This window comes from Brassica oleracea, chromosome C3 (genome assembly GCF_000695525.1).
Source record: "Brassica oleracea var. oleracea cultivar TO1000 chromosome C3, BOL, whole genome shotgun sequence".
NCBI classification, from domain to species: domain Eukaryota; kingdom Viridiplantae; phylum Streptophyta; class Magnoliopsida; order Brassicales; family Brassicaceae; genus Brassica; species Brassica oleracea.
The window spans coordinates 1,333,862-1,357,257 of NC_027750.1; the positions used below are offsets into that span (position 1 = coordinate 1,333,862).

The 23,396-nt window shown below is 33.8% G+C and overlaps 3 protein-coding genes and 2 pseudogenes across 6 annotated transcripts; 4 read left to right on the forward strand and 1 right to left on the reverse strand.

Moving 5' to 3' along the window:
* Window positions 1-984, forward strand: part of LOC106329618 — a 9,051-nt pseudogene extending 8,067 nt beyond the window's left edge.
* A 334-nt stretch (window positions 985-1,318) lies between these two features.
* LOC106329619 lies at window positions 1,319-2,523 on the forward strand (annotated as a pseudogene).
* A 2,187-nt stretch (window positions 2,524-4,710) lies between these two features.
* On the forward strand, window positions 4,711-10,199 carry LOC106335565. 2 transcript variants are annotated; one of them, XM_013774121.1, is made up of 18 exons: window positions 4,711-4,873; window positions 5,110-5,566; window positions 5,750-5,841; window positions 5,985-6,149; window positions 6,249-6,642; window positions 6,912-7,030; window positions 7,112-7,184; window positions 7,264-7,490; window positions 7,573-7,617; window positions 7,746-7,818; window positions 7,949-8,140; window positions 8,361-8,464; window positions 8,582-8,642; window positions 8,777-8,926; window positions 9,061-9,174; window positions 9,275-9,445; window positions 9,608-9,667; window positions 9,759-10,199. In XM_013774121.1, the coding sequence occupies exons 1-18, from the start codon at window positions 4,833-4,835 to the stop codon at window positions 9,870-9,872; spliced, it is 2,652 nt and encodes an 883-aa protein (XP_013629575.1). In that variant the 5' UTR covers window positions 4,711-4,832; the 3' UTR covers window positions 9,873-10,199. The 2 variants fall into 2 exon arrangements, with proteins under 2 accessions (XP_013629575.1, XP_013629576.1); XM_013774122.1 differs by having other exon boundaries at window positions 8,585-8,642.
* Window positions 10,200-12,459: 2,260 nt separating this feature from the next.
* Window positions 12,460-17,757, reverse strand: LOC106334498 (B3 domain-containing protein At5g06250-like). 3 transcript variants are annotated; one of them, XR_001268616.1, is made up of 4 exons: window positions 16,979-17,757; window positions 13,750-13,973; window positions 13,141-13,270; window positions 12,859-12,892 (listed from the first exon to the last, which is right to left on the reverse strand). XR_001268616.1 is itself a non-coding variant. In XM_013772787.1 (3 exons), the coding sequence occupies exons 1-3, from the start codon at window positions 17,538-17,540 to the stop codon at window positions 12,710-12,712; spliced, it is 969 nt and encodes a 322-aa protein (XP_013628241.1). In that variant the 5' UTR covers window positions 17,541-17,757; the 3' UTR covers window positions 12,460-12,709. The 3 variants fall into 3 exon arrangements, 2 of the variants coding, with proteins under 2 accessions (XP_013628241.1, XP_013628242.1); XM_013772787.1 differs by lacking the exon at window positions 13,141-13,270 and having other exon boundaries at window positions 12,460-12,892; XM_013772788.1 differs by lacking the exon at window positions 12,859-12,892 and having other exon boundaries at window positions 13,051-13,270.
* A 4,641-nt stretch (window positions 17,758-22,398) lies between these two features.
* On the forward strand, window positions 22,399-23,079 carry LOC106331745 (40S ribosomal protein S17-4-like). Its single transcript, XM_013770150.1, has one exon. The coding sequence runs from the start codon at window positions 22,488-22,490 to the stop codon at window positions 22,899-22,901; it is 414 nt and encodes a 137-aa protein (XP_013625604.1). The 5' UTR covers window positions 22,399-22,487; the 3' UTR covers window positions 22,902-23,079.
* The last annotated feature ends 317 nt before the right edge of the window (window positions 23,080-23,396 follow it).

Sequence of the window (23,396 nt, forward strand, 5' to 3'; positions counted from 1 at the left end):
ACTGTCATTACACTTGGAGTGTTTGATAACTGTCATTACACTTGGAGTGTTTGATAACTGTCATTACACTTGGAGTGTTTGATAACTGTCATTACACTTGGAGTGTTTGATAACTGTCATTACACTTGGAGTGTTTGATAACTGTCATTACACTTGGAGTGTTTGATAACTGTCATTACACTTGGAGTGTTTGATAACTGTCATTACACTTGGAGTGTTTGATAACTGTCATTACACTTGGAGTGTTTGATAACTGTCATTACACTTGGAGTGTTTGATAACTGTCAAACAATGGAGCAAAATTTGATTCAAGAATAGGTAAAGTAAGGATCAGATTATCAACCCTAGAGGCTGATAGGAACACACACAATTACCTGAACTAGAATGTAACAGTTGGTTTAATATCTCTAGCGCCTGAAATAGTTTCACAACAACCTCTTAATTATCATTACAGTACTAACATCTCTAAGACTATCTCTATTCATCTCCATTAATCATATAGGACTTCAGATTAAACATCTTCAAGGTAGAAGAATTAGGACCGACAAGCGGCTGCCTTCTTTTATGTATATTCTTCAGATTAAACATATAGGACTTCAGATTAAACATATAGGACTTCAGATTAATCATATAGGACTTCAGATTAAACAATCTCAATGTATATTCTTTTCTTGTAGGAGCGAAGCCATATCCGTTACGGGATATGACCCTTCTCTTCCTCAAGAAGATCTCAAGAGTGCTTTGAGTAAGCACTTCGCTTCCTGTGGCGAAATCACGGACATCCTCATCCTCGACAGGTTACAACCTTTTCAACTTCTCTCTATTACTTCTGTAAAAAAATAAGCGCTTTTTTAATGCTTTTCTTGCTGTATCTGCAGCCGCGCCCTCGTCCACCTTTATGGGCTAGGCTCCGTGCACCGAGCTGTCCAGTTGCATGGAACCATCCTCGGAGGGTTCAAGTTGACCGTCGCGCGCGAAGCCTGAAGAAGCCGCTCGGACTAGCCATGAAACTATTACTTGTTGTGGTTGATTTGAAAAATTTGAAAACTTGGGTAATATAAGACTAGTTTAATATTGTATATGACTGTTATTACCTTGTTTTGTTTATTTTATTATTACTCTTTTGTGATTTTATTAGTAGTCTAAACCCTTTTCCTGTCCTTTTCTTCAAGCATTTACGTCCCTTCAATTTGTATTCAAAAAATGTCCTACTCTTTAGATTCTTCATAGAAACAATCAATCTTTTTTTATATTGAACGCCTAAGGCACTTTTGAAGCATTAGTAATAGATCCATTTGGTTTAAGGTAACCTAAAACCATGGCGGCAATAGATGGAGCTAAGAGCCAAGAAGATTGTAAGCTTAAAGACATGAAACCAGACCTTGGAGAGGAATGGCCACACGGAGGACAACGTGGAGGGAGTGGATGGATCATCATCGAACGAGTAGCAGTTGAAGTGTTTGTGCGAGATAAAGAGATGGTTACATAGGGAAAATCGTGTTTGATATGCATGAGATTCCTACTAGAGTTCCTCCTGATAGTCAGTCCACTTGCACATCAATGGTACAATATAGACTAGAAGCTCACCGTGGCTAAACCAAGAAGAGAGGCAGTTTGGCTTGGGAGTTGGGACGCAAGCTGGTTTCCTGATGCTTACTCTGTTCAGGGAGAAGGTGTTCAAAGCGTTAGGTCTAAGGTCTATGTATCTCCAAAACTGTGGTATCTATCTCCGGGTTAATGTGATTGGGGCACAAGATGTTGAGCCTAGTGATAGGAGCCAACCGCCTCAAGCTTTTGTTAAGGTTCAAGTTGGGAAACAGATTCTGAAAACCAAATTATGCCCTAGCTAACAAGACAACGAATCCTATCTAGTCTTTGTAACTGCTGAGCCATTTGAAGAACAGTTCTTATTGACGGTCGAAAACAAGGTTTCATCAGCTAAAGATGAAGTCATGGGGAGAGGAGGCTGATCTCACCGTTGAATGTGTCTGAGAAAAGATTAGACCACAGAGCTGTTCACTCCAAATGGTACAATCTCCAAAATTTTGGGGTTTGGGGCACTGGAAGGAGAGACAAGAAACATGAGGCTCAAGTTCTCTAGCCGCATGATCACCTGCGAGTTTTTCTTGAGAGAGGGTACCATATAATGGACGAATCAACTCTTTACATCAGTGACGTGAGACCCACGCCAAGGAAAGTATGGAAGAAACCTATAGGTAGCTTGAGTGCTCAAGGGCTTTCACCGATGAAGACTAAAGACTGTAAAGAGACAACAGATCCTTACTGTGTTGCTAAGTATGAGGTCAAAAGTGGGTCAGGGACTAGAACCATCACTGAGAGCTTTAGCCCTAAATGGAATGAGCAGTACATGTGGGAAGTGTATGATCCTTGTACTGTCATTACAATTGGAGTGTTTGATAACTGTCAAACAATGGAGCAAAAGTTGATTCAAGAATAGGTAAAGTAAGGATCAGATTATCAACCCTAGAGGCTGATAGGAACACACACAATTACCTGAACTAGAATGTAACACAGCTGGTTAATATCTCTAGCGCTTGAAATAGTTTCACAACAACCTCTTAATTAGCATTTCAGTACTAACATCACTATAAGACTATCTCTATTCATCTCCATTAATCATAGGACTTCAGATTAAACATCTTCAAGGTAGAAGAATTAGGACCGACAAGCCGCTGCCTTCTTTTAACACATCTTGCCTCGTCGTGGAAACAGTCAGTGTTCAGTGTACATGCACAAGCTACTAGCTACGACACCTAAAATCTCTTCTTTGCTTTTTGTTTTCATTAAAAAGGGACATAAGATTAAGACATTGCCAAAACAGACACACTTTCTTTTACATTATGCCAAAACCTAAACTTTTCTAGAAATACTTCGCAATCACACAACTGGACGAATTCTTTTTTTCTTATAAAGTATTTTTGTATCCTTTACTAGTTTTCTAAATACAAGGACATTTTTTTTATTAATATAAGGACATGTATACACACACAGGTTGGCGTTAAACATATAAACTCCATATACTTCGTCCAACAAAATCACTATACTTTGGTGTCTTCTTTTATGTCTTATCCATTATTACTATACGTATACGTTACCGTCTTCTAATAGAATTAAAGACCAAAGATATTTTAAATAAAACCGGGGAAGCAAAAATTTATGTTAATTGGATAAAGTCGTAAGTACTATATTCTATGCACATGTTAAAAAGTAGTATTCTATGCACAAAAAATTATATTTATTTGTAAGCTCTATTTTAGTCATAATAATATATTTCTTCACGTAATCCACAGAATTTGATAATGTTCAGTGACTGAATTCTGGAATGTGTATTAATCTAGTATATATAAGATATGATTTAATATGGTGATCAGTTTTTCAGTAGAAATCCAAAACTTAGGATTATCTAATGATCCACATTGATTAGTTAAGTTTACGATATCATCATGACTAATTTAGACACTTCCTACTAAACGATGGCTAATTTTATAATTATCTTAAGTTGTGTGAGGGTGTAGCACAAGTAGAAGGAAAGGATAAAATGCATAAGAAAACACATATATAAAAATTAGAAGAGTGTAAATAAAGAAGAGATTTACCTTAATGATCTCAGATGAGCGGAAACCTCCCAGGCACAAGAAGCAACGTTCGGTTGGAGTTTTCCAAGCGCCAGAGATGAGGTGAAACACATCGTTCTTAGCGACCATGGCCTCGAGGTTAATCAAATGGTCATAATGAGCTAAACAAGTGTCTACAAACATCCTAAGCTCGTTCTCGATCGGCCAAGTGCTCTTGTGTCGCCACCCTTAGTTCGGTTAACAGCCTCTGCTGCTCTTCTATCTGTCAAAACCTAGTAATTTTACATATATATATAGTCTGAACTATTGATTTGTTGAAATACTAAAGTGTTTAAGAAAGTGCTCGGCACTAAACTAAACACGTATATATAATCAGGCTAAACGATTTTTGGTTGGTTTAAAACTTGGACAATATATTAAATAAATAATATAACACATCTATGCTAGGTTAGAAAAAATAAAGAATAACACATCTAGCGCAGCCATCAAAGAAGTGTTGTATTTATCGTCATGTGCTAGCTTTGCTATAAGCTTATTTCATTATTATCTCTGAATCTTCTATTAGAATCAGTAGTGGTCTTGAGCATAGAGAAATGAAACATTGAACAAAGATCTCTAAATTTTTTTTAAAAATCTACATTGAAAAAACCCTCCAAATTTGTTAGAAAAAGTTTTTTGTTAAAACTTTGCTAATGGCCCCCAACATTAGAGTAACGTCCCTGATTAGAATGTGTGAAACTAAAGCAGAAGTAAAGTAGTACTGCCTCTGCTGGACTGCATATGCTTTATCTCTAGACATGAAGTGTTGTGTTTAGAGACATGTGCTAGCTTTTCGATAAGCTTGTTTCATTGTGATATCTGAGTCTTCTATTAAAATATGTAACCTAAGCAGAAGTAGTTTTATTAATCACAACAAAACTCTAAACTCTTAAAATGTAATAATGTTTCCATTCTCTCAATCTCAAATTCAAAATTTATGTAACAAAGGCAAAAAACTATTCACATTTTAAAAAAAAAATACGATACAGGTGGCGCGATCTGATTGGGTATCGTCTGCCAAGAAGAAGTCCCTGGGGTCCATCTGCTGTGAGTGAAGTTTCGGACCTCCACGTCTCCGGATAAAGATCCGCGTCGTGACACGTCATCATCTCCTTCGTTAGGCTCCTCTTAATCAAATATTCTCCAATTCGTCTCCAAACCAAAACTCCCCCGCTTTGGCTAAAGCTTTCATGGTAGATGGCGGTTAAGCTACATCGACCGGGTCTTACATCGTCAAGGTAATTTCAATTCTTCGATTCTATGGTCCTTATCGATGAAATTAATTACGTTTCGTTGCGTTGCCTGTGAGAATTTTAGTTGTTGTGAGCAAGTCAAGCGTTGGAGGGTAGTTTAATAGGTAGAGAGATTTGGTTGCTTCTTGGTATAAAACATCAAAGGTTGGGTGAAAGCTATGTTAAAGCTATTTTGATTTATTTGTTTTTTTAATTCATTACTCTTCTTCTTGTGTTTGTAGCTCTTCGAACCCTTGTCTATCGCGGATGTCCATTGGAACTTTTACATCCTGCAGAAGAGTGGTGGAGTTGGATTACACATCGAACTTCTCCGGGAACTCGAGTAGACGGTTGTTTGTAACATATGATGTTCTGGAGAGTAAGAAGGTAGGCTGGTATAGATCGCAGAGGAGGAGAATGCGGCCTTTTCTCCTTGCAGCATCTTCTGACGACGGTGTGGCTGTCAATGGGACTCCCCAGCCGAGAGCTAGCGATGACGTTGAGGAGATGAGGGCCAAACTCAGTGGATCTCTACAAGATGAGTACAACTGTGATGAACTTATTCAGTCTTTGCATGATGCTGCCAGAAGTTTCGAACTCGCGCTTAAAAAGAAGATTTCATCTTCCAAATTGCCGTGGTTTTCGGCAGCCTGGCTTGGAGTCGATAGAAATGCTTGGGTTAAGACATTTTCTTATCAGGTATATACTTGTTTTGTTTGCACCCGTCCATGGTACCATGATAGGGCGGTATGCAACTGGATTTGAAAATTATTTGCTAGTTATTATCAATTCTCTTCCCATTGAACATTAGCTTTCACAAAGTATTTCTTGTCATATTTTTAGCTATAGCTCAATTCTTTTTTTACGCTCGTTCATTCTCAGGCTTCCGTGTATTCCTTACTACAAGCTGCGAATGAGGTTTCATCTAGAGGAAACAACAGAGACAAGGATCTTAATGTCTTTGTGCAAAGGAGGTACTGTCTTAGGAGTATGATAATCTTCCTAAGAGTTTCCTTTTGAAATGTTTCAAAAACTACTAGTTACTGTCTAAATAATAATCCCATTATGTTGCTTATGGTTATGCCTGTTTTGATGTTTAAATAATCAAATTGTGCAGTTTATCACGCCTAGCTGCTCCCCTTGATAGCATGATGCGGGATAAACTATCTTCCAGTCACCCTGAAGCCAACGAATGGTTTTGGTCTGACCAAGTTCCTCCTGCTGTGACATCTTTTGTGAGTTGTTTTGAGGGGGACCAACGATTTGTTGCTGCTACTTCTGCGTATGTGATTTTCTTACTCTTCGTATTAATTAGTAATGTGAAATACTCGTTTGACTGTAACATCTTTGGAATGTGATGAGGCTTTATGGTTCATTCCAGCTACGCCAAAGGCAAGTCCTCAGCTGCAAGCAATGAGATTGATGTGTCACTTCTCATGCTTGTGCTCAACTGCATCGCAGCAGTCACGAAACTTGGCCCAACAAAACTTTCGTGCCCGCCCTTCTTTTCTATGATTCCGGATACTACAGGAAGATTGATGGACAAATTTGTTGACTTTGTTCCAATCCCTCAGGCCTATCACTCAATTAAAAGCCTCGGTCTACGCAGAGAATTTCTTGTTCACTTTGGACCACGGGCAGCAGCCTGCAGAGTAAAAAGTGACTGCTCTAAAGATGAGGTTGTCTTCTGGGTTGATCTTATACAAAACCAACTGCTTCGGGCTATTGATCGGGAGAAAATATGGTCAAGATTAACAACGTCTGAAAGTATCGAGGTAATGAATAGAGAGTTGTAGTGTACACATCTAAGCAGCTTTTAACATTTCTGTGTAGTGAGCTCATAACAGTATTTGAAAATATTAGAGTTATGTGCAAATGCAATTATGGTTAACATAATTGCTAAAAACGTGGCAGAAACAGTTCGCAAGTGTGTAACGATTCATAGCGTGTTTAAATTGTGAAAGTGTGCAGTAACAGAATATGGTTGAATACTTTAATGTAATATCTTGATAGTTTATCAGGACCGGTTACTGTTTCCTTGCAGGTTTTGGAAAGAGATTTAGCTATTTTTGGATTCTTCATTGCCTTAGGCAGGAGCACCCAGTCTTTTTTAGCTGCAAATGGTTTTGATGCGCTGGAGAATCCTATGGAAGACCTTGTCAGGTGACTCATTATTTTCTTCTGTTGGCTTCCCATACTCTTCGTTCCACACTACCACTTTAACTCGCAATCTTCTTTGTGCAGGCACTTCATTGGGGGCAGTCTCCTGCAATATCCTCAACTTTCAGCCATCAGTTCGTACCAGTTGTATGTAGAGGTAGGCATAAATCATACCGTCATTGGTGGAATTATCCTTTAACCATTTTGAAATCTTATCATGGAAATTCATAGTGTAGGTTGTCTGTGAAGAACTAGAGTGGCTCCCTTTCTATCCAAATAAAAAGGACTCGCAGGCAGCCAAACAAGCACATGGGCATAGAAGCAGACCAGAAGGGCCACCTAATTATGATGCTCTTCCTCAAATATTGAATGTTTGCTCTTATTGGCTACAGAGCTTTATTAAATACAGTAAATGGCCAGAAAACCCATCAAATGTCAAGGCAGCAAAATTCTTATCCACAGGGTATCTTACTTGTTTCTTATCAAATTTTTGGATAGTTAGTGAATTAGTCCGCCATCATATTTACTTTATTCTCAACTTTTAGGCACAAGAAGTTAATTCAGTGCAAGGAAGAACTGGGGATATCAAGGTAAGCAAACAGATCGATAAATGGGATAGAAAGACGTTGTGTATCCAACTCTGTGCACTCTGCATTTTTGCACCATTATTAAAAATCAAATGATTTAATAGCTTTTAATTGGATAATGTGTGATGCAGTTTGGCAGTAGCAGAAGCAGGGTTTATTGACATGAATGCATTATCAACTGAAGAGTCAAGCTCATTTGACAAGGTCGGTATTCTCTGTATTAGTCATGAAATTTTACTTTACTTTTTCCGTACACCAATTGAATCCAGATTTTTGTTTAGCACTCCAGTGACTATCAAATGTAATATAGCTACTGACAGCACTTGTTTCCCAGGCTCTAGAGAGTGTAGATGAAGCTCTGGTGAGACTGGAAAGCTTGCTACAGCAGTTGCATTCATCAAGCTCATCCTCTGGAAAGGAACAAATAAAAGCTGCTTGCTCTGACCTAGAGAAAATAAGGAAGCTGAAGAAAGAGGCTGAATTTTTAGAGGCATCTTTCAGAGCCAAAGCAGCTTCCCTGCAAGAGGTGTGTAGTTGTTATATCATACCTTTCCTCATGCAGTTTGGATTGATATTCAAGTGCTGATACTGGAGTTTGCTAGACTAACCGAAGATACACCAACATTTACCCTTTTTACGAAGTGTAGCATCAGTTTTGGTGCCTGTAATATGAAAACAAAGATGATGAGTGCATTTCGTTTTATTAAACGTGTGTGGATGACTAAAATCTCATGTGGTTCACTCAGGGAGGTGGTGACAGCGACTCTCAGGGGTCCTCTGAGGAACAAAAACAGAAGCTAAAAGGAAAAGACAAAAAGAATTCAATCAGCTCTGTAGATCAAGGCACAAGGTATGTTGCATGTTCTGTTATTCAATAATATCATCTGTGGTTTGAGTATATGTTGTAGGTTCCCCTTCGTTCTCTTCTGGTTGCAGAAACGTATTTATTCTTTTCCATCTATATTAGTAGGAGTCGTGGATTCTGGGGTTTCTTTGAGCGCCCTCCAAGGAAGAAGCCTGCCCCCAAGGTGTTCTTTAATTTCTTATCTAATGCGAAGCATATCTTATACCTAATATTTTTGGGAATATTTCTGCTTATTCAGTTTTCACCCCGTCAGAAGATACTTTGTTAAAAGGTTTCAGTTTTTTTCGCAATAAGCAGGTAGATGAATATACTGAGAGATCCAGAGAAAACGTAGATAGCGTTGATTCCGAATCCAATGAGATATATCGGTTCGAACTTCTAAGGAATGAACTGATAGAGCTGGAGAAGCGGGTCCAAGGAAGTACAGATGAGTCGGTAAAGGAAGAGGTTAGTAATTAGTAACCAGACTTTGTATGTGTTCTTTCTTTCATGGTTAAAGCTTTTACGATGGTAGCAGATGATCATTTGCGTCTATCTCACATCACTTTGTTCCTTGGCAATCAATTTGGCACGTTCTGCAGGGAGGGGATCCTCCTAAATCAAGCAGTAGTATGAAAGGTGTGGAGTTGGTTCAAAGCTCAAAGAAAGAAAGCGTCATTGAGAAAACACTCGACCAAATCAAAGAAACAAGCACAGTATGAAAGTCATTCCAAGTCTCATGGCACCTGCAGCTTCTTTTTGTCTACTTCATGATTTAATTACTAAAATTTCGCTTTACTGTGATTTTTTTGATAGGACGTGTGGCAAGGTACGCAGCTTCTTGCATTTGATTCAGCTGCTGCTATGGAGCTGCTTCGAAGGTCTGTAATAGGAGATGAACTAACAGAGAAAGAAAAGAAAGCTCTGCGCAGAACTGTGACTGACTTAGCATCAGTTGTTCCTATTGGTGTTCTTATGCTTCTTCCTGTGAGTAAAAACTAACCTCATCAGATTCACAAATATCATACTTCCATCCGCATTGGTTGTTCATCCTTGTAAAGAAGTTTCTGTTTCACAACTTATCATTGGCACCAAAGTCGCTTCACCGTTAATTTTAACTAATCTAATGGGTACGCGTATGTCAAACAGGTCACAGCAGTGGGTCATGCGGCTATGCTTGCCGCAATTCAAAGATATGTACCAGGCTTGGTAATACTTTTTTTTTTAATACTTGCTTTGCTCTCCTGTATTATTTTTCTATCTCTGTTCCCTAAGTTGACAAACATCCGTCTTTGTTCAGATACCTTCGACCTACGGACCCGAAAGGTTGAACCTATTAAGACAGCTCGAGAAGGTCAAGCAGATGCAAAATGAAACAGAGCCTGAGGAAGGCATCGATGAAGCAGAATCATGAACAGATTCAAGATGCAAAAATCAGTTTATACATCACCTTGTTCTATATAATTTATTGACAAGAGAGGTGTGCATAGAGAATCTCGTTCCATATGTCTGTGTACGCCTGGTAGGCACCAGTGGCTTCAATGTTGAGGAGCATCAGCAGGAGTACCACTTGAGGACCATCTTTCCTATACTCTTGTCAGATATGTAAAAATGTTGAGAAACTTAAAACCTTAATATGTTGATATCTCATATCTTCTTCAGTTACTTCATAGATAAATTTGTATCAGGTTCCTTTTGTCAGTCCATTACATGGTGTCGATCAAATACATTTTTGACTAAACCAGAGAACATAAGATATCTCTTATCTCGTATACTGTTTACTCTTTGTTACAGCGGTAGCTGCAAGAGGCGGCATGGAGACTTTGAGCATGATTATTGGGAGGTTCTTAGGGTGGAGTTCTTAGCGGAATATAAGAATCCGTCTCTTAATTTTTAACTAAAAAAACTAAGAATCGTCTCTTAAAACTCTTATTTAAGAGCCGGTTCATAGTTTTTTTAGTTAAAATTTAAGAGTCAGGTTCTTATATTCCGCTAAGAACCCCACCTTAAGAACCCTCCAATAATCATGCTCTAAGACCCGCCTTACACCGTGTCTACATGACACGAGCTTCTAATTACAAAGACGCTCTTGCAAGCTTTATAAAAGGTTACCATGAGGGTGTCCAGCAAGTTATGCAGAGCAAAGAAGAGTCTCAAGTCCCTAAAGATCATGAAGCGGACAACTCTAAAAAGACTACCTGACCTTTACTTGTTAGCTCCAAAAATAGGATTCATTAGGTTTAATGCGAGTATGTACTTTGTGACGCCACTTCTGTACTTCTAGAAGTTTATATGTTAAGCAACTTTAGTTAACGTTTTCAAACTATATACTTTTTTTCTTCCCAAGTTAAAAGCATTGTTGACCTTAAGAGATGCAATCGTTAGTGGAATTAAATCCATGCTATCTGTAACAGTCTCCCATAATGCTGTTGTAGGAAAGTTTGGCTAGGCTGTAACAGTCTCCCATAATCATCGATATCAGATTATTTCAGGGGAAAAAGTTGAGCAGTCGATTCAGAGCTGTACTTTAAGTCTTGTTATGATCAAAACTAACCCCTGAGGCCACTGAGCATCTTAACTGTAACCAAAAAGCTTGAAAGACTAGTGATAATGGCACATGTCTTGAAGGGTCCCTCTCCCACTTGTTGAGCCACTAAAACCATTGGGCGGAGATCAGTTTTTGCTTTCAAGTCAACAAGTAAGTATCTATCCTGAATCTGTATGGGCCCTTAAGAGAATCACCTGTGGCTAAGTAAAGATTAAAGTATATTTAGAATTAACTGTTGAATATCAACCCAAGCTGTCAAGTCAAAAAAATGTGTCTGCCTTAAAGATTAGCACTTGTTTGTTACTGCACTCAAAGTTAGCATGTGCGCGTACAACCCGTAGCATTTGTAGTTAGTGAGTGGTCATGATAAGGTTGTATTGTTTCCATCTCTGTTATGGAAACTTTCTGTCTAATCAAGACTTAGCTTTACTCCATTGGTGCTAATAGGCAGATAGTTATTGCAGCAATACCATATGATCAAGGCTATAAACCCCATGTTTCATAGTTTCTTGAGATCCAAAATGATGTAGAAACAATGTACGGTAAAAACAATATAAATTAATAATGTCTATGACAGAAATTCGATAAAATAATAAGATAATAGTATTTTTAAAAATACTATGTAAATATATGGTCCCGTTGAAATCATAAATTAATAATTTTGTATATATAAATTTAAAATAAGTACAAACAAACAATTGTATTATTTGCTTTATTTCACAATATAATTATCTCTATATTTGTTTAATACTTCATTATATTTTTTTTTATATTTAGTAAAATTATATCTAAACCACATTTAAATTTTATAAAACATATTTTTTATAAACCAAATAATAAAATAAAAATAACTTGAAAGTCGAATTTCAAAAAAAGAATTAGTGTATATACGGTAAATAGATTATTTTGTTTATTTTATAAAAATATATATTCTAAAATAAAAGAAATCTAGAAAATGAAATTATTTTATAAATTAATAAAGCTATAAATTAATAAAATATCATAATCTATGCATTATTAATTTATAGAGTTTTTATTGCAAGTGCTAGATAAAGATATCATTGGATCATACCAGAATCTCTTTTTGGAAGCACATGGAAGTGGATAACCGATCCAATCACTGATATTTGTGTATATATAATGAGAGGTAAAGATTGAAGAGCACTAAAAGAAGCAGTGCATGAACATACGATCGCTTTCAACAGATGATTGACTGTTCATCTGACCTTTGTACATGAAAAAAGAACAGGTTCTTGTAGGACTATCTCAATTGTATAGACTTCCTCCCTGAGATAAAATGCATAATTGTATGAATAATCATACATAATATACATGACTTATTCATGCACTGCTTCCAATTAAAGGACAAAAATACATTATAATCATTTGACTTGATTGATTTGATATTTAGTTAAAATATTGAATTGAACCATGCCTTACATGTTTGGTTTACTTGCAAGAGAAACTATTTGAAGAAGCTAGTTAAAAACATAACTCCAATAGTTGATAAAAAAAAAGTAACTCCAATAAAAATAAAAATAAATTATCATTTGGTTGGCCCCACTTTTTCTATATTAATCTCATCAGTTTCCAATTTCATCTTTCAGAAGAAAAACCACGAGGTGGTGGACTAGTGGTCTTGAGGTAGTTACCACAACCGATACGGATCCGAGTTCGAATACCTTCCGTGACTACGGAATGCTTTACGCCCACCCAAAGTTTAAAGTTAACGCGGCGTTGGTGCCGGGTCCTTGGGTAATGGGTATTAGTGCCGGCTGGTTCCGGACCAGGGGGATTAGATGGTTGGCAATCGGAAACCACGTGCGGAGTACGGGTCTTTGGGCAAACGGAAACCACGTGCGGATTACGGGTCGCTTCTGAACCTCCTGTTAAAAAAAGAAAAAAAAAAATCATCATCAGACAAGTACAAGTATACACCATGATGCATGTGTGTGAATACATCATCTGATCATATGTATTCAATTCTTTTTCCTTCCGACTTTGGAAGTACAAGGACGAAGAAAAGAGTTTTCCTAAAATTCAGCGATCTGTTTTCTCCTTTCTAATTTATTTTTTCCAAATTATTTACATACAGTACAGAAGCCAATGAGATATTTTTATTAAAAATGCATACAAAATTTTCAGAAAATTGGCATCTGTATAGAGAATGCCCAAAGTCTTCGTCATTTCTTGTCACGTCTTTGGATCTCTCATCATCGTCTATCTTCAACCTGCTTCATCGTATCTCCCGTGAAACCTATATTCTGTTTTTATAAATTATCACTCATTGTTTTATTACAAAGATATTATCTAACATGCATATAATTGTATCCACTCTTGAATACAAAACATCAATTTTGTTGTACACATTTCCTTATTCATGTTCATTTTATTTTCTAAAAGTTTAACATTTTCTTAGCATTGTTAGAAAAACAACCGTGGTTAATTAATTATCTTATACCAAAATTAATGAAAGTGGGCTCTAACAAAGTGGCCATGTGCCTGCTCAAAAAGTCTCTTAACAGATTCCTGAATCCTCTTCATTGTATTATTAATTAACACACCAAAAAAAATCTCCTAATCAATCTCGTTTATTTAATTATATGTCTCATCTCGAGAAACAGCGTCGCCCATGTGTATTTATAATCACGTATCTTTAAACTATAGTATCAATGATGATGTAATGTACCCAACTTGAAACAGATATATATATATATATAAAGGGTAGAAATATTAAAATTACCATGTTATGAGGCTGAGGAGTGTAATAATTGTACATGTTTTGGCCGTAGTAGCTGTCATGACGAGGACACTCAGCGGCGGCTGCCGTGGCAACCGAATCATCTCCGTCGTCTTCATCCATTTGACATTCCAAATTCACACCAAAAAGCCTCACCGTCCTCGAGCTCCTGACGGCGGAAGACGATGGTATGGAGTGCGTCTCCGTCGCTGTTGCTACGGCGGCGCCTGTAATCTCGACACGTGCACTTCTTTAATTTATTGAAGGAAAGAAACAAAGACAAGAACATAAATAAACAAAAATCACGTTTCTCCCATGAGATTGGACGGTCTTCTTCACGCGCTCTTACATAAACAACTTGGAGATAATAAGTAATAGAAGCTGTCGGGTCTTTTTAAAAATTAGAAAGCAAAAAAAAAAAAATCATAGCTGTATTATAGAAACTCAGGTTGTTAATACGCACATAATAGGCAGTATATCGTGTACATAATAAAAATAAGTATAAAAAAAATTATAAACATATAAATGAATTAGGTGTTTACTGTTGTAATCCTCCCGACAACATAAGATTAGTTGATGATACTGAACACCATTAAATAAATTAAAATTAACCTGAAATTATTTTGTTATCTCTATCCCCTATATATTATTCGAGAATCATTACACATGTCATCACTGGAATGATTCTTAGAATAATTAGAGAAATACGTTGATCCATCTAATTATATAATAAATTTTTTATTAAACTAACAATAAATTCATCATTAATGTACTTTATTATTTTTTTAAATAAAATTTACGGAATTGCCTAATGTGGCTAAAATATGTATGAGAATTAATGATTTTGAATAATAAAGATTTGATAAAAAATAGTGTATCTTCTATCATATTTGTTTAATTTTAAACAATTAAATAAATTAAACAACCACAATAACCATATAATAAACATTTAGATTTTTATGTATATGTTATATTTTGAATTTTTACAAACGGCTATAAATGACTAAAACTATTAAAAGTCTCACATTCAAATTTTATGATCCATGGTTTAAAATTTTTGTTACGACAAAATACAAATGATTACAAAAATTATATAAGTAAAAATTATAATTTAATTAATTATTAAGATTAATATATATCGTTTTAAATTAAAATATAAACCATATAAAATACAATATTTTAGTTTCAAAATTTACTTTGAACAATTTTTTTGATAAAAGTTTTGAACGATCATTGACAACTTATTTTTTTTAAAAAAATTATAAATTATTAAAACTATTAATCCCACAATGAAAATTTTGTTAACAGTAATTTAAATTTTTTCTATAAAAGATACAAATGATCAAAAAAACTATATGAGTAGAAATCATCATTTAATAGACATTAATATTAAAAATATACTAAAATATATTTTTTATGCTAGTATCATTTAAATTTAATAACATATCCTATCAAATATTAAAAAGATATTTTTTGGATTAATAAAATTGATTTATATGTTTGCACCAATTTAATTATATATTTAATAGTTACTGACTTTTAATTATTTAATATATATTTATTTGTACATAATATGTAAAAATATTTAATACATAAAATAATTTTTATATATAATGTTGATTCCGCGCAAGGCGTGGATCTTAACCTAGTATAATATTATTTGAAAAGTCAGTTTTCTATGTGTCGCGCTTACGTTAACTCTCACGATGGTTGATTACATTGATACCTTTATATAATATTGCTGATTTTTTATTTAGTTTCCTTTTAAAATTTTCCAAATAACATAGATAATAAAAAGCAAATATTTATAAAGTTTAAAAAGCAAATTTTAAAACGAAAATATATGTATATATAATATGATTTCATTAAAAAGGAAAGTTAAGAAAATAGTAATATTCCATTTAAAAAATATTTATAAATAACATAAAATATACTTTTGAAGTAATGAAATAGTTTCTTTATATCTATATTTTCTTATATGAAAAATATATATATTTGTATATAATGTAGTGAGTTTTCTATGTGTCGCGATTACGTTAACTCTCACGATGGTTGATTACACTGATACCCTTAATGAATCAAAAATGTTATATTTAAATAATATTGTTTATTTTTTATTTAGTTTCCTTTTAAAATTTTCCAAATAACATAGATAATAAAAAGGAAATATTTATAAAGTTTTATGTATATATAATATGATTTCATTAAAAAGAAAAGTTAAGAAAATAGTAATATTCTATTTAAAAAAATATTTATAAATAACATTAAATATACTTTTGAAGTAATAAAATAGTTTCTTTATATCTACATTTTCTTATATGAAATATATATTTTTGTATATAATGTGAATACCAAAGCAAATCAAATAATTACATAATATTTTAAAATAGCACAACACTATATACTGTAACGAGAGAAATATATTATATTTTATTATTATTAAAATTATATGTTTTCTTAATATATAATTTGCTTTTAATTTGTTATGTTCGTAGAACTTAATATATAATCAAGATACCAAATCAAATCTGAATTCTCATTTTAAAATTATTTAAAATAAATTTCAATTTACCATTCAATAAATCTAAGGTATAAAATTATTTAGAATTTATAAAATATTTTAATTATTGTAATTATTGATATGTGTTCATGAACTTTCAAAAATGTATGAGTTACTTATGTATGTACTTATATATATGCATGCGACTTTAGAGTATTATCGTTATATTAATTTATGTAATTTGGTCAGACACTTTAGTTTATTTTTATTTTTTTATTCTAAGCACAATATATCTTAAAGTATACATAATTTTCCTTAAATATATTTACATATTTAAGATAACAACCAACCTAAATGCAAACAAGAAAATTTAATGAAAATTTTAATATATTTAGAAGAAAACATTTAATATTTGAATTCAGAAAAATAGATGCAATCGAATATATCCAAATGATAACTAAATCGACTGTAAAAAACAAAACCGACTAGATATAACATATCTAAAATAATATGTCTTACTAAAGTAATATAATATTATTAATATAAATTATACACAAATTATAAATTAATTTAAAATTAAAACTAAAAAGTAATCAATTATTATAATATATTTATTTTATAAATATTTATATCACATGAGCACGACAAAATCACCTAGTATAATGTATATAATAAGTAAGAAAATGATAATACGGTAATAATGAGAAATAATACTTATAAGTTATAACATACCATAGTGGGAATACTCTGAGTGAGCAGGACGATTAGAGTAATTACTATACGGTGGAGCAGTCATGGAACTAGAATACGAAGTTGGATTCGCGGCGGAGGAGGAGCTTTGACCGCGTCTACGCCAGCCAATAAAGAGTCTCCGGGAATCAGAACGTTGCCGTTGGAAGAAAACAACATCGGCTGGATCGAGCTGTTTGTCTTTGACGTATCTGCTCCATCCTTTAGTCAACACGTAGCTTTGACTGCTGTTCCAGTAAGAGTATCTGAACCTCCAGCACTTGCCTGACTCGTCTTCGAAGCTTAGAAGCGTCCCTTTCTCATCAGCATTATCGGAGATGGTTGTGTTGAGAGGGAAGTACTTCTCCGCGTGCTGTTTTGGTATGACGAGACGGTTGAGCTTGCCAACGTCGCTGGGTGTGAGAGATTTCTCGAAGAGATACTCTTTCTGGTCTTCACTGAGCCATGCGGCGGCGGTTGTGGTTGGCTCCGATGTGTCGGTGGTGTGGAGGTTCTGCCAGAAGAGAGTGTGGTGGTTGTCCGTGGAGTAATGGTTGACTGACATTTTTATCAATGGGGAGAGAGTAGAGAAGGGTGGTTAGGTGAAAGAGAGAGGTGGGTACTCGTTGTACTAATATAGTATGATACGAAGGAGAGTGGGGGTAAAAAAAATGACGTGAAAACTTTGGCAAAACTATTTGAGGAGAGAGCAGCACACGACAACCAGACGACTTTCTTTTTAGGTTTTGCGTGATGTTTTATCTTTTTCCATCATTATTACTTTTTTTCTAGGAGTACTACTTACAGTATTTTTATTTATTCTATTTGTGTCTCTCTATCTATCATTATAGGTTTATATCGAAATATATGCTATCTTGATAGTTCATGGTAGTATTTTTCTTGAACACAATGGATTCCATGATGATCACTTCAATTTTATTTAGATCTTTTATAGGAAAGCCTTGAACATTTTATTTACAATATTCTCTCTGTTCCTGAAAGTAAGATTTTCTAAAGTATGCACGCTTATTAAGAATTTAATAAATGTTTATAATTTAATTTATTTTTTATTTTCTTATTCACTTTCCAATAATTTTCCACCAATAAAATTTAATCAATTCAAATATTCTCAATTCATGTTCCTCAAAAATATAAAAAAATACCTTAACAATATAGAATATCTATCTTTGTGGAACAAGAAAAAAATCTAAAACATCTTACTTTCGGGAACGGAGGTAGTATATATTAATCTGGCATAACTTTCAGGGGATATGAAAAGAAATCCTCAGGTGAGGACCAGGTAGGTGATTAGGAAGAGGATGCTCTAGACAAGAAAGAAGAACTAAAAGGTTGTTTTTATAAAAATAAAAGGTTAAGCTACACGAAAACCCAAAGAATCATCCCATATAGAGCTAGAAGTATCTGAATATTTGAAAACGAAATGCAAAATTATTGGAAGAAAAAAAAGAAGTTAAAATGAAAATGTTATGGTGTCACTTATTTGTGACATCTTTTTTCTTGAAACTGGGTGCAAGTTATCTATAACATCCTCGGGAACAATTATGTTCTTTGCGTGTTTCTCAAAATGTTACTAATTTTGACGCAATAGACATCATATGGATACGCATTTTATTACTCCGTGTGATAAATATGATACGTAATGTTTTGGCCGTGTTGTTCAATGCACTAACGTTAGCATCCGTCATCAGTGTTAGATTTCAGGTAATTTCTATTTATTTTCGGAAACACAACTCATCTACACGATCTTTTTTAACCAGTTAAAAAAAGATTTGGTGATAGAAATTAAATACACTTTTTAACGTTGCGTCTATTTAAGGTAAATAAAAAAGTGAGAAACGATTGGGACGTCTAAGAGGTACGTAGGAGTAAAAGTCTGGCAGTATAGCTGCCTAAAATATTATAAGAACTACTGAATTAGGACGAGCATGTTTGATCTTCAGCTCCGTTGGGAAGAAAAAATACTATAATTTAAAATAATTACAAATTCACATTCTTTGTATTTTTTGTTTTACATATATTTACTCCATATATCCAACTAACCCCTGCAAAGACCAATATAATAACTCAAATAATAAAACTCATGCATTTACAATTTGATTAATTAAAATATATTATGCCTGTCATAGTTCTGGAAGAAAACAACCCAAACTCCATTGACTATTGAAAGGTTGAAAAGACAAACATATAACCCTTTTTCTTTTGGGGGACTATATGTAGTTTACATAAAATTATATATATATATATATATATATATATATATATATATTTAAGTACAGATTTTGATAAGTTATAATTCTTATGAAGCAATTTGTTTAAAAAAACGAAAAGAGAGTAGTAGCAAATCCACAAAAGAAGTAAAAATTAGTAACTTAATAATGTAAGTAAGGTGCCGTGGGGCCAAATAGGATGAAAGAAGCATGATGAAGGAAGAAAGAGTTCCAACGGCTGAGATGGCGTTGGGATACTTTCACACATAACTTGGTTGAACATGTGCTTTGCCTTTCCCACACACCAGTCTCCATGCATTCATCTTCAATTCTCCTCTCGTTATTTTTGTTCTAATTTACATTTTACTTTTACTCCCCGGAGATTATTGTACTACAAAACCTAGAAATTCACAAGTTTCATTTTTAGATAATGTATTGCTCTTGCAGTTAACCTAAATAACTATGCAAAAACAAATATTAATGAGTGTTGTTTACATCTTCCATAGTTGTAGTACTAGCACATGTTATATGAGCAAATTGTGTTTTCAAGAAACCATTCATCAATCACAACTATATGAGCAAATTGTCTCTCGACGAGAAGAAAAAGACACGAACAAATCTGCGATGAATATCGTGCAGGGTGTCTATAACCTGCAAGTATCTTTATTTAATTGTCCAAAAACGACAATCTTCATTTGTTATTTTTGGAAAGTGGTGCAAGAAGCTTCACTGAGCTTCGAATAAGTTGCTATTTTATATTCTTATTATAAATACTATGACATTTTCTCACTTCCCTAGTAAAATAGCACACTCTCTTTATATGTTTGTCCACAAAATTGTTCCCTTTTAGTTACAGTAGTATAATAATCCGTACTAATAGCGGATCCACTTGCTAATTGAACTCGTTCAAATTGAAACCAATAGTATCTATCTTACAATATACAAATATGTTACAGGTACGTTGACAGGAATCGAGGTGAAGTAATTATTAACCTGTATTTTGTATAAAATCATTTCCAACCCAACTCCATAACACTATTTTAATGTAATTTTCATAGTAAATCTCTCAGAACCAACACTAAAATTACACTATTTTAATGCAATATTAATTATAATGACACTATTGGAATTTGATATTTTTTTATGATAAGTGTTAGTTTTATTTATTTTTATTTCATTACCTTTTTATTTGAATTTTAAAATAAACATTTTATATATAATTAATATATCAGATATTTGATAAAATTAATTAGTAAAAATGGGTTTATTTCGTTTTATTAGATATTTCAGTTTTATTTGAAGTAAAGTATTTGTATATAATATTTTTAAAATTAATTGATTACTCAAGTAAAAATATAACTAATAAAATGGTAAAAATGTATCATTTTATGTAATATACATACATATATATATATATATATATATGTGTGTGTGAATATTTATGAAGACAGAACTACATATAACATAAAATAAATATTTAATATTAAAAAGTGATTTTTTAACAAAAAATTATTTATATAAAATTTAACATTACACATAAACTAATAAACATACAACCAAATGCAAATCTAAAATAAAAGATAACATTGCAATAAGATTTTTTCTAAACTTATGTAATGCAATCATTATGTTTGGATGAATCTCCAAACTTTCTTTCTTTGTTTTTTTTGTTGTATAACATTGGTCAATTTTCAATCTTGATCTATAGATGTGCATCGATAAAGAATCCAATATACTGATTCTATCGAAGTGATTTGTTTATATATGTATAAATATATATGGTGTATGTATAAAATATTTGTGCAAATAATTAAAAATATTTAGCAAAACAAAGAAAAACAGCAAAAAATATAATGAGATTATGCGAATATAATTTTATCATAGTACATTGAACGGGATAAAGTCGTCGAAAATATAAAGGCGTAAGGATTACTATGAAGCAGGTAAACTGATTTCTGATTTTTTTTTTTGGATATTTGTTGATGTGTAATGGGTTAACAGTTGATTCTATTGCAGGATTACGATCAGTGTTGAAGGGTTCAACAATTCCACTGATTCTATTGAGCTCGTCACGGCCTTGGAAGATCAATTTATTAATTGTATCATTTTAGATAATTGTATAGAACATTTTTAAAAAATTATGATACATGTTATGACAATTCTTTTATATTCTTTTCGTTTATATATAGATTTTTGAGAGTAACTAATAATCTTTCATATTTTTAATTATATTTATAAATAAATACTAAATCATGACATATAATGTGTCGCCACTAGAAGAGAGATAAAAAACTAACTTTCGAATTTGATAAAAAATTATGATAAGTGGTAGTTTTATTTTTATTTCATTACCTCTATATTTAATTTTGAAATCAAATATTTTATATATAATAAATATATCATTAGAATCAATCCTTCGCAAAAATACTCTCACAAGAAATTTTTTTCTATATATGTGGTGCTATTAGTGGCTGAATTGTTAAAAATAACTAAAATATAACTATTAAAAATAAATATTACTATTATTTTACTTTTATTAAAAACGCACACACGGTTCTCGTTGTTGCTCATGCTCTTAGACCCATAGATATTAATTTCAAGCTCTTATTTTAAAATTTTTGAATTTAGACAGCATCGTATTCCAGTATTTGGAGACAAGATCATAGAGCACATCTAATAAATAATGGAAAAAATTAATGAATAAATTAAAAAGTTATATTATTTTATATATTGAGGAAATATATCTAGCGTTTGATAATGGAACGGTTGTCCAACATTTAGGGTTTGACTGGTATAAATACAGAGGTTGCGATTCCAGAAATTTGCGGCGGGTAGTTACGAATGTGGATGATTTCAGTTTTAAGTGTTAAGTAAAAAATTCGTACAATTGTTATAACAGTCAAAAATTAGTATGTGTGCAGGATACTTATGACTAAATTAAATGACTACCAAACACAACCGTGGTTAAATACTACATTAACAATATTAACACTTTATACAATTATAAAAAATATTAAAAATCATACTATTATATAATTAATATAAAAACTATATTTATAAAATCATAAATGCATTGACACACTTAATGGGCCATTCGCAGAGTCTTCAAACACTTAACAGGCCCATCCCCTGAAGATTGGGCTTCATAACAAACCACCGTGTCTAATATCATATATCAAATTACTACTCCACCCTTGCATCACCCTCTCTGATCCATCAGAATAAAAACCTTTTAACCCTAATCTCCGCCGGCATCAGAACCCTAAAATCTACAGAGGCGAAAGATGGGACGCGTCCGCACGAAGACGGTGAAGAAATCCTCCCGCCAGGTGATCGAGAAGTACTACTCGCGCATGACGCTCGATTTCCACACGAACAAGAAGATCCTCGAGGAAGTCGCGATCATCCCTTCGAAGCGGCTCCGCAACAAGATCGCCGGATTCTCCACTCATCTCATGAGGAGGATCCAGAAGGGACCCGTCCGCGGGATCTCCCTCAAGCTCCAGGAGGAGGAGCGCGAGCGCCGCATGGACTTTGTTCCCGACGAGTCCGCCATTAAAACCGATCGCATCGAGGTCGATAAGGAGACGCTGGACATGCTTGCCTCGTTGGGGATGGTAGACATGCCAGGTGTCGTCAAGGTGGAGCCAGTCTCGGCTGCTCCTATCGCAGGCTTTGGCCGTGGAAGGAGGTTCTAGAAGAATCATTTCGTATGTGTTTGTTTTTGCTGAACTTTGAATGTTCTTATAAAGCTTTAATGTTATACGTTTCATAACAGTTGGTGAATGCTTCGGTAGATCATCTGTTATTCGTTGGACTATATATGCTGCTTTGTGATACATAATCTATCTGCACACAGACATTGTGGATGCATTATGGTTGGAGTGTGTGAGCACTAGCTTCTGAAATCCTCATAAGACATCTCTTTGTTAGAACCATCATCGAGTTTTGGGAAAGAATCGGTATTGAAGAATGCAACCACCGTCTCCTTGATTCCGCATCAGTTCTCTCAGTGGATAAACACACACTCTTGAGACAGCAGATCTAATCTGAAAATCTCAGTTCAAATGTCTATAGTATAGGATGAGTTCTTACCTAGATCAAGAGACCAAAACCTTAGCAATATCAACATCCTTTCTCCTCAACACTCGTACCAAAATACACCTGAGAATCGAATCCAACATACATATTGT